The 11,873-nt window shown below is 44.2% G+C and overlaps 1 protein-coding gene across 1 annotated transcript; it reads left to right on the top strand.

Annotated features, from left to right (window-relative positions):
* The first annotated feature begins 9,241 nt into the window (after window positions 1-9,241).
* On the top strand, window positions 9,242-10,369 carry LOC136545189 (zinc finger protein STAMENLESS 1-like). Its single transcript, XM_066537235.1, has one exon. The coding sequence runs from the start codon at window positions 9,478-9,480 to the stop codon at window positions 10,096-10,098; it is 621 nt and encodes a 206-aa protein (XP_066393332.1). The 5' UTR covers window positions 9,242-9,477; the 3' UTR covers window positions 10,099-10,369.
* Window positions 10,370-11,873: the final 1,504 nt, after the last annotated feature.

Here is an 11,873-nt window from a genome sequence, read left to right as displayed (position 1 = left end):
ACGAGTTCGACAAAATAACTCCTAGTCAATGAGAGGAGCTCGTGGCTCAGAAGACTTCACCAGAGGCATTGGAGCTCAGTGCCCGTAACACTGAACTGGCGAAGAGGAACAAACACCACCATCATCTAGGCCCTAGTGGCTACTATGCCAAGGAAGCACAGTTTAGGAAGATGGACGAAGAGGCCGCAGTTGCTGGGAATATCGATATGACGAATTTGAAGGTATGCTCAAGGAATTGGATATATGCGAGGAGTACAGAATCATCTGGCGATAATCTTAAGTTTGATAAGCCGAAGACCCAAGAGGCAGTATCAAGGATACTGAAATATGTTGAAGACAAGGAGAAGGGCTCATTCAATCCTTCCAGAGAGAGGGACGAGCTTAGCCTTGGCTTGGGAAACAAGGAGCACATAGGCCGCACTAGGGGACTAGGGAAAAGGATGACCTGGAAGCAAGGATTCGAAGAGGACAGACACATGTACAAGAAACATGGCAGAGACCGAGAGACTAGTCTTGAGCTCCAAGTGAAGGCTCTAGTTACGAAGGCGCTGGAGGAGCAAGGACTGTCTACGGAGCCACAGATATTAGTGACGCCGCTAGGAGAACTGGCATTAGTTGGCAGCCCTTCGAAAGTTCCTAGCAGCCAAGGTTCCACTACAGCCACAACCCCCATCGATCGCATATGGGAACCAACTAGTTGCACCTTGGTGTTTCTCAGTGGCCAGCAGAACACTATGATGGAGGTGGCAACGGGTGTGGCACATCCTCCCGGTGGCTTACACCACAATAATAAGATACCGCTGGACTACACTAGAGTCGAGGTGCATACAGTGAAGCCCGAGTTCATGTAGTGGAGGATAGACTACGCAACTCCCGAGGGGCTGGTGTTACTCAGAGACGTTATGGGGCAGTTCATCCTCTGGCACAAATGGGACATTATATTGACTGCTTCTTCGCCGCCTCTCCCTCTCCCAAATTTGGAGTGAGTTGTTGAGGTCGGGGAGATATTTTCACCGTCTCGTGACCACCACATTCCTAAGATGCCATATTCTTCCCCGCCTCCTAGTGAGCATGTGCCTGATGAGATGCCACAACCTTCTCCAGCTCGTACTGAGTAAGTGCATGATGAGATGCCACAGTCTTCTCAACAAGCACAATCAATACATGAACGAGTGCCTCCTGAACATGGTGATGCATAAGAAGATGAGGACGTGCCTAAATGGGAACTTTGAAAGAAGATTACAATCAACATAAGGCCAGTTTATGTTCCGATCAAAGACATCTCATCGGTGTCCAAGTGGTATTCCTATGACCAGTTCAAGCCTAAGAACCAAGTTAAAAAAGTCCCATCACGGGGTTCTAAGGAGGCCGTCACTAGCAAACTCCACCAAATTGCAAAGCAGTATCCAAATATTGATGCCATCAAATGGTCAAAGGATTGCCCAAAAACATATGAAAGAGGCAAGCCCTTCCTACCAAATCGAGACATCCAACGCCTACCACTTGGAATGAGAAGGTTCTATGATTGGTACTTGCGTGCTCTCCCAATGAGCATAGATCTCATACAAGCATGCTTCCCCACCAGCACATTTGGAAGCCTAGCCGGGAAAATTGTCTTTGACTTCAATGACATGCACACATGCTTTCACCTGGGAGAATTAGAGATGAATCTAATTCGCATGTGGTGCCTATAAATCCTTGTCCTCCCGATATGATATGAATGTAATCTTTGAATTTTGTTATAACTAACCCACGCCGTGATTTGTAGAATGCAAGTGCACATTGTCAAACAAATGCAAGTGTGAAAGCCGGGTATCTAGACCCTCAAGCTATAGCCTAAACAAATTTTAATTACCCTAAACAGTGGACACTGGATGCCAAAGATCTAGCTGCTACACAGACTCTTTGGGAGAAAGAGCATATCTATACGGTGAAACTAAGGGAAGAGTCCCTTAAGGTTGCGGCATACATTGCCCTGGCTTTCAAAAATCTCCAACAACACTCTACTATATGGCTACCATACAACTTTGAGTAAGTTCAACTCTATACTTAAAGCTTTGTTCGATATTATTTATTCGATGCAAAAGAGCTTATCTAGTTCTATGATTAAATCCATGCAGCAACCACTGGATTTGTATAGCCGTCAATGTCAGGAGGAGCATGGCATGGGTCTTTGATTCAATAGATAGGGACCTGGTGACATACAAAGACTTCATATCGATTCTTAAGACGTATACATATCGAAAATTCTCATTAGCTTATATGTTTGTATACGTACTTGTAACATTCACTTTTGGATTCTAACAAGTTGTATTTGCTAAAATAATTTGAACAGGGCATTTAGTGTAACACCCTTAGTGTTACATTGCACTGTTTTGCTAAAACATCGCATGAACATCATGGTTATGTGCATATGTGTATAACATAAATTATAAAGCAATGTTCGGTCCTTGAAACATTTATATGAAACAAGAAAGCGAATGTTACGTTTTGTTTCACATAACGCGGTTTAGTATTCTAATCAAATTTTTGTCAAAACAAAAATGTTATAAAATGTTTTGTGAACGGCGATAAAACATGTACGGTCGAGGACAAGGACAACTTGCTAGTACATCTCGTAGGTCGGATTTGGAATTCGACGTGAAATCGTTCGATTCGACGTCGTTCGCGTAAGTTTTAGAAGTGGTCGATGAAGACACCTTTGGCAATAATTGTAGATCGATCGGCTTAAGAAGTAGCACAATGCCATGACTGCGGTTGATAGCTTGAGGTACCCTCTTGCGCATCAAACAATTAGTTTAGCGTTTGGAGCATTGCGTACAAGTTTTCTAACTGCTTTAGAAAGCATGCACGGCACCTAGCTGAGCCCTAGGCGCGGTCACCACCCGTTGCTGGCTTGCCAGCGCCCACTGCCATGCCAGCTGCGTCCCACCACCGCGCCTATGCACGCGCGCGGTTCTGGCACTGCGCGCCAAGGCCGTCTACCTCCGCTGCCGGCCACGGCCACCGATACTGCCCGCTACTGGCCATGGCCACCGCTGCTGCTCGCCTACCACCATGGTTGGCTTGCCCTACACACCGAGGCGCAGGTCTCATCGTCATGCCACCGTGAATGCGATGTGAGCAGGCCTTGCACTACTACCTTGGCTGCTTACTGCCCTCGCTGGCGTGTGGGTCACCTCGCCGGCTAACACGCTGCGCCAGGATGCCAACCGAGCCCTGTCACGCCTTGTCCTTCCCTGCTTTGGCCAAAGGCGCACCGGGTCACGCGCTACATGCCGCCAGCGGCCAAGCCCAGCACTGCACCATTGACTCCACTTGGCTTCTTACGTGAGGGACGATAGCCTGACTCCACCATCACCTCGGCGTCACTCGCACTGCGTTCCTTGTCTGGTGCTGCCCGCTGTGACGCCGTGCCAAGCCTCATCGGCTTGCAGCCGTGGCCATGCGGACAGTCGTCCGGGGCACGTCCCGCTGCCCCCTTCGTGGTGTGTGTTACCTTATGGCGTTGACAACCGTAGCAGAACCAAGCCAAGCCACGCCAGGGCCCCCCTGCCTCCGCTGTCTCCATGGCCGCCGGGGTGGCTCCTTCAAATTCACCATGGCAGCAGTGCTTCGTTTCAAATTGAGCACGTTTTCGACTCTGCTAGGTAGCCTGTAGTCGTACCGACCCCACATCGTCGCATGTAGCTCCGTCCTATGCTCCAATTTTGAATCATCGCTCACCGGGTCCTTAAGACCGGACAGACACGCGCCGTTGGCTAACCGCACAACCAAGGCACCCTAGGCCGATTCGGTGCACCACTAGCTTAGCCTTACCCTCCTGAGCACCCTGCGCACCTCGGTCACAGTGTTGCTGCAGTCTAGCCACCACCGACGTGGCTGTGCCATCACCGGGCGCCATCGCAGCGTTGGTGTGCACGTAGCCAGCTCTGCTCATGCCATCTCTGGTCATACTGTCAACACGAAGGTAACCTTGGGTAGTCCCTAGAGCTCGCTAGCTTCGTTGTTTGCTCCATCTTCGTTGTCACTCACAGGAACACACTCGCCACCGTAGGAAGGGGACCACCGCCAAGGAGGGGGCTCGGGACAGCGCCTCTGCTCACCATGTCAACCCCAGTCATTGTGCGTCGTCTTCAAGGTAACCATCGGCCCCTTAGGTAGTAGGGGTTCGGGTGATGTCGGCGTGACCGCCCGGTGCCCGCGCTGTTTCGCCGTTGCGTGCACGGGTGCCGGTGGGACTCCACCGTGGTGAGGGAGGAGTAAGGGGAGGATGCATCTGTAAAACCATAGACTGATGAAATTGTGTCCTAGAGCTCGTTGCGAATACATAGTAGTTTGGGGGTGTCCGTGCATATTTGCCATCAAGCGTGGGTTTTTCCTGTCGTGGGTCGTTGGCTGGCTAGGCCGCGCTGTGGTCTGCTAACGCGCGCGGGCGGGAAGGTGGGGTGGGCCGAGCCAGCGAGTTGGGCTGAGGAGAGAGATTTGATTTTCTTAATTTTCAGAAGATTAGAAATGCTTATTTATTTTAAGTTATGAACTAAACTTCGATAAATCATAGTAAATTGCGTAGTTGTCCAAAAATAGTGAGACTAATTTTGTTAGGTTCAAAAAAATATCATCTACTAGATAGTTTAGTTGGATTACAGGTAGCTATGACGAGTATTGGGTGATAAATTCAAAACTAGAGTACTAATATCAGGTATATTAATACTTGTAGGAATATTTGTGGGTAATTGGTGATAGCTATAGACATGAAAATTTTATAGTAGACTTGTTAGGTTATTAGGTACTTGCTGTAAATTTTGTAGGCATAGAATGGGATGATAAATAAAATAGCTATTACCCTTGTTTTATCGTATCTCGATTAAATCGGTATTAGTAGTAGCAATACCTGTAGTTGCTATAAGAATATAGGTTATGTTTCATACTTGTTAGTAGTGATGGTATGTAGCTTAGACTTTAGTAGGTAGACCCCACTTAGTAGTTTAATAGATGTACTTTTGGGTTAAGAATTGATGTTGTTATATTGTTAAGCATTGCATCGTCATTTCATGTAGATCACGAACCGGTAGACTTCGTGCCCGTCGAAGAGCCGGAGTACGACGAGGTGATCGAGAAGTACAAGGAGGAGATCTTCGCACAGGAGGAAGCTCAGGAGCCTATTGGTGCTGACCCTGCTGACCCGGTGCCTGCCCAAGGCAAGCCTCGGTGCATAACCCATATTTTTATGATCATTGAATTTATATATATGTGATGTGCATTTAAGTTACAAGCATTTTATGGAAACTACATGCATAAACATACCTACCTATGAGTCCTACTAGGGCAGGTCGAGTAGCTGCTATGCTCAGGATATCGGTAGCGTGAGTAACCTATCGTTACTCGCAAATAGGTAATAAAATATAAACACTCATGATAAAATGGTGGAAAGGAAAATGGTGATGGGGTAGGGATATAGATTGGGTACTGGTGGGTGTGAGGGGTTATGTCCTGCGGCCAATAGGGCATAGCTCGGTTGCACTTTTTCCCTGTCTGTGTCGATTAAGGACCGGTCGTTGCATATGACTCTAGGCAAGTCATAGATTATTATCCCGAGCGCATACTTGGGTATGGGTGCAGGGAAGGCTTGCTGCTCTCTTGTCGCAGATCTAGCTCTTTTCGGGCCGACTGATGGGAAGAGGAGGTGGTGGAGGTCCTTGCACCACACTGAGTCCGGGACTCAGGAGTGGGGGCTTGGAGTCTAAGTTTGGACGGGGACCTGGACACCCGGGACAGGAGAGTGGTGGGTTAGTCCTGCTTGTGCCTGGGGTACAAGCGGGACGTGTGTTTTCGGGGCACCCAGCTAGGCACATTAATTCGTGAATCGCCGAACGATCCGGTACGGCTTGTCTGCGGTTTAGCACCGTAGTAAGAACTGAAAGTGGAAAAGGAGAAGAAACCAAACTGATTGCTCAGCTCTTGCTTGAAAGTAGACAAGTGCTTATATAGTCTGGCTAGATGATAACTTAATATGGCTGATAATAATAATACATAAATAAGGACTCACTATTAGTATTGCTTTCTACTAAAGAAAACCATCAAACCATAAAGCCTATCATATTTCTTGGAGTTGGAAAATTATTCCCACTAGTCGGATAAGTCTTGCGAGTACATTATGTACTCAGGGTTTATTTACCCCTGTTGCAGGTGATGCTTGAAGAGTACCTTGTGTGGAGGATTCTTCTGGTGGGCTCAGATGGAATCCTCGTCCCTTACCGCTAGATGCTATTTTTAAATTCCGTTGTTATCATTCCGTACTCTGGTATTTGGTATTGTAATAATGAACTTTTTAAGAAACTCTAATGTATGAAATGTACGTGTGTTGTAATTCGTTCTCATTATTGGATCCTTGGGGAAAAATCTGGATCTTTCGGGTTCTCCCTCGGGGTGTGCCCGACGGACACCGCTCGCTGTAGCTTGCTTTCGGAGTGCTTAGTGTCTGGTGGAAGACGAGCGCCTCTGTAAGTATGCTATTTCGGACGGTTCTACCACATTTAGGTTCTATGTCACTAATCATCACGGAAGGCATGATCCAGCAAGGAAGGAAAAGCTGGCTATAAAAACACTATATGCGGTAAGTGTAACTTACTTCTTCAGTACTCCGTTACATGGCTGTCAAAAGCATTACTTAATATTTTCATATGCAAAACACACAGTGCCCCAAGCAGAAGCCTGGAAGTGTACATTGTGGATACTATATATGTTCTATGATGAGTAACACCGGTGCCTACAGGAGACACCCCTTAAGAGTAAGTTTGAACCTTTTCACCCGTAGTATAAAAACTTCGTACATGGTATGAAATACTAAACCGAAACTTGTTCTCTTGTAGTGGAAAGAAGAGAAAGAAATAAAAAGAAACCCATACAAGGATGACTAACTCTTAGAGCTCGTCGGCGACCTTTGCAACTTTATATTGGACCAGATTGTACACGTCAAAGGCGCCTACCATGACTGAGAGTCTGAGTTAGGTACAAATCCTCAGTACCAACACCTTCGTGAGACTGAAAGGCTAGCTCTAGGATGTTGATAACAATGTATATAGAATTTATATATTTAATGATGGATTGTATATATTCTTGTGAATTTGACTTGTAATTGTAGTTTATATAATACTCTTGTGCTTGTAGTCGCGGTCGCGGGGCGTTCGGCAACGTGAACGCGGTTCGGAACGTTGGTCACAGGACGTTCGGCAACGCGATCTTGAATTGTAAATTTGAATTTTTTTGCGAAAAAACGTACTGTAAGTGCGGTTCTAGATTGAACCGCCCCTACAAACAGCTATTTATAGGGGCGGCTAATATTACAGCCGCCCCTATAAATCGATTTGTAAGGGCGGCTGGTAATACGAGCTGCTCCTACAAATCGATTTGTAGGGGTGGCTGGCAACACCAGCCGCCCCTACAAATCGATTTGTAGGGGCGGCCTGAGAACCGCCCCTATAAATATATGATTTATAGAGATGATTCAATAGAAGCGGCTGGCTAAACCGCTCATACAAAGAGTTACCAACAGCCCCTACAAATATTTTTTTTAGTAGTGCACGTAATTTGTATGCATGCGTGCTTTGTTGAGTGCTTGAAGTGACGTCAGGGAGAGAGGTAACAGAAATAGTAGTAGTAGTAGTGTATATATATATATATATATATATATATATATATATATATATATATATATATATATATATATATATATATATATATATATATATATATATATAGGGAGAGACTATTCAGTAGCCGGCTACAAAATAAGTTATTCTGTAGCCACTTCCATTTACTATAATTTTATATACTAATTTACCATAATGTCAATACACATTTACGATAGTTGGGTTACTATAACATATGGGGATATTTACCATAACGTTATATTAAACCACTTAGTAAGGAGTTACTATAATCTCGTAAATTAATATAGTAATTATCGTAACTCAAAGTGGCTACAGAATAAGTTATTCTGTAGCCAGCTACAGGATAGTAGTTATATATATATATATATAGGGAGAGGCTATTCAGTAGCCAGCTACAAAATAAGTTATTCTGTAGCCACCTCCATTTACCATAATTTTATATACTAATTTACGATAATGTCAATATATATTTACTATAGTTGGGTTACTATAACACATAGGGATATTTACCATAACGTTATAGTAAACCACTTAGTAAGGAGTTACTATAATCTCATAAATTAACATAGTAATTATAGTAACTCAAGGTGGCTACAGAATAAGTTATTTTGTAGCCAGCTATAGAGTAGTTGTTCTATATATATAGAACTACTATCCTGTAGCTGGCTACAGAATAACTTATTCTGTAGCCACTTTGAGTTATGATAATTACTATGTTAATTTACGAGATTATAGTAACTTCTTACTAAGTGGTTTAATATAACGTTATGGTAAATATCCTCATGTGTTATAGTAACCAAACTATCGTAAATATGTATTGACATTATGGTAAATTAGTATATAAAATTATAGTAAATGGAGGTGGCTACAGAATAACTTATTTTGTAGCCGGCTACTGAATAGCCTATATATATATATATATATATATATATATATATATATATATATATATATATATATATATATATATATATACCCTGTAGCTGGCTATAAAATAATTTATTCGGTAGTCACTTTGGATTACGATAATTACTATGTTAATTTACGAGATTATAATAACTTTTTACTAGGTGGTTTATTATAACGTTATGGTAAATATTCCTGTGTGTTATAATAACCCAACTTTCGTAAATATGTATTGACATTGTCGTATGTTTATATATAAAATAATTGTAAATGGAGGTGGCTACAGGATAACTTATTTTGTAACTGAGTAGCCAGCTACAAAATAAGTTATTCTGTAGCCACGTCTATTTACGATAATTTTATATACTAATTTACGATAATATCAATACATATTTACGATAGTTAGGTTACTATAACACATGGGGATATTTATCATAACGTTATAGTAAACCACTTAGTAAGGAGTTATTATAATCTCATAAATTAACATAATAATTATCGTAACTCAAAGTGGCTACATAATAAATTATTTTATAGCCAGCTACAACGTAGTATATATATCCCTTAGGGGAGCTTGCTATTCCAATTTATGCTCTTTTGCTGTTAAAAGGACTCGATGCCTATCACCCACCTCGTCAATAACTACTACGACCCACTGGGAAAACAACAACGCTTCTCTCCAATTCGTCGTCCTAGATCCTTCGTGCTTCTCTCGCATTCATCCTGCTAGCTCCTCCCATTTCTGGACATATAGAATCGTCTTCGCCGTCTCCAGTTTTAGCGAAAAATGGCACTATTTGTTGGAAGCTGACAAATCATATATTTTTTCTCGCCAAGTACTTCTTGGAACAGCTAGCACGGGAGTCGGCAGCGCGCTGTTTGCATTTGCAGTTTGCATATGGAGCAGGAGCGCTCGTCACCGCCATCGCAAGCAGCAGCGGTGAACCTCTCGCTGGACCTGGCGCCGGCGGCACGCGGGGAGGAGACGGACGAAGTGGCGGCGCCGACGAGGTCCGTCGGCGGGAAGAAGGTGCGGCTGTTCCCCTGCCTGTTCTGCAACAAGAAGTTCCTCAAGTCGCAGGCGCTGGGCGGCCACCAGAACGCGCACAAGAAGGAGCGCGCCGCCTGCTGGAATCCGTACGTCTACGACCACGAGCACCACCACGCCGCAGCGGCAGCGCCACCGCCGGACTGCCGCCGCAGTACCACCGACGCTTCCATGTCCGTCCCGATCTTCTCGCACGGCGGCCCCGCCGCGGAGACAGCCGCCAGCGTCAAGCTCGAGATGCCTGCAGACGACGGTGGCGCGCCGCCCTACTACATGGACCACGTGGTGCTCCCGGCGGCGGCACCCTATCACCCCTGTGCCAAGCGCGACGACGACACTGTGGACAACATGCGCGTCTGGAAAAGGACCTCCCATACCTCGACCTCTGCCGCCCCACCGCGGAGCGCCGACACCAACACCGCCGCATCCTCCAGCGCCGGCGAGGAAATGGACCTGGAGCTTCGACTCTAGACCTCGAGCTTCCACGATCTGTGGGGAGAGTCGGAGAGATCGAGTTTCACACGTGCGTCGCTCATTCCTTGGATTCGTCCTTCACATATCGACATCTATATCTATCTTGCCCCAATCAAGCTTCGTTCATATGGATCTTTTGCTGTGTGTAGTACTTTGTTAACTATTAATGCAGTAATATGCTTGTCACGTGGTTAATTGATATAGCTGTACTACTGTACCACTACCACTGTCCCGTCAGGCACTCAGGCGTCTCGAGTCGTCGACGTGATAAGTATATATATAGTGTGAATGCATGTCCGTGTAAATGAATGAAACTTGGTTGGCTACGAGACTCTACGTATTTGAAGGGAACGACTCTCCAAGTTTATTATTAAGCATTGATGACAGAGCTGTAGTTGTTTCGATCGATCAGCTCATATTCTATGTTGGTCAAGTGTTTCATGTTCCCAAAAAATAAAGGGAGACCTTTCTGGGAAGTGCAGTATGTGAAAAGTTGTATCTAGTACTCCCTCCGTTTAAGAGCAAGTACAATAGCAGGTTAAGAGTGTGTTTGGCACTATTCCACAAACTCTGCTCTACAAATTCCACCATGGAGTAGCTCCAAAAAAAACTAGAGTTTGTAGAGCATCTCTTTAGGGGCTCTCACAACTCTACCATTTTTCCTCGAATAGAGTGCGTGGAGCTGAAACCGTTTAGCTAAAAGATGTAGAGCGGAGCTAAAAAAACGTAGAGCGAAGCAGTCCCAAACACCCCCTAAATGCCGACATGAAAAAGATAGGAGAGGAGATTGAGGAAAAGCGGACCGTAAACTTACAGTCGGCTTAAACACAAGAACTGAGAAACTATGTGACAGAGAGACATGTGGACCATGTATTAATGCTGAAGAGTTAACTATTATACGGGTGGGCTGAGAGGCTGGCTGCAGGGATCCTTGCAGCCAGCAGCTGGTTGTATCATTAGCCTTGCTCTTAAGTGTCTGTTTGACCCACCAACTAAATTTTAGGTCTGTTTGGATCCACCAACTAAACTTTAGCTAGCTAAATTTAGGTGCTAGGGATCCAAATAGTCTAGCTAAAAGATCAGATAAAGTTTAATCGAGTTTAGCTGCTTCAACCTAATTAAACTCAGCTAAAGTTTAGCCGAGTCTATTAACTGGAGGATTCAAACACCCCAACTAAAGTTTAGCTAGAAGAACTTTCAGCTGGCTAAAGTTGAGCTTTAAAATTTTAGCTAGCTAAACTTTAATTTAATGATCCAAACGGACCCTAAATTATAAAATATTTTAGTTTTTAAATATATTGTTTTTACTATACAATCGAGATATAGTCTATATCTAAATACAAAGAAAAGGTCATGAATTAGAATACTCAAAACATCTTGTAACTTTGAACGAATGGAGTACTAAGTTTTTTTTTTGTAAATAAATCAATATATTTATAGGAGCAGCCTTTTAAAAGCTACGTACTTACTAACTACTTTCTACGCGGTGTTTAGTTCTTTAGTCGCTCCTAAAATTTATGTCACATCGAATGTTTAGATACTAATAAAGAGCATTAAATATAGATTAATTACAAAACAAATTACATAGATGGATGCCAATTTGCGAGATGAAATTTTTAAGCCTAATTAATCCGTCATTAGTACATGTTTACTGTAGCATCACGTTGTCAGATTATCACTACTACAGAAATGAACTTGCGCAGCGTTGCATAATTGGCCTCTGTGGCGGGCACTGTTTTTGCCCGCCACGGTAATTCGGTGGCCAGCCGACC

Source organism: Miscanthus floridulus, chromosome 3 (genome assembly GCF_019320115.1).
Source record: "Miscanthus floridulus cultivar M001 chromosome 3, ASM1932011v1, whole genome shotgun sequence".
Lineage (NCBI taxonomy): Eukaryota > Viridiplantae > Streptophyta > Magnoliopsida > Poales > Poaceae > Miscanthus > Miscanthus floridulus.
The sequence above is the reverse complement of the archived record's forward strand: the minus strand, read 5'-3'. Positions and strand labels throughout refer to the sequence as shown.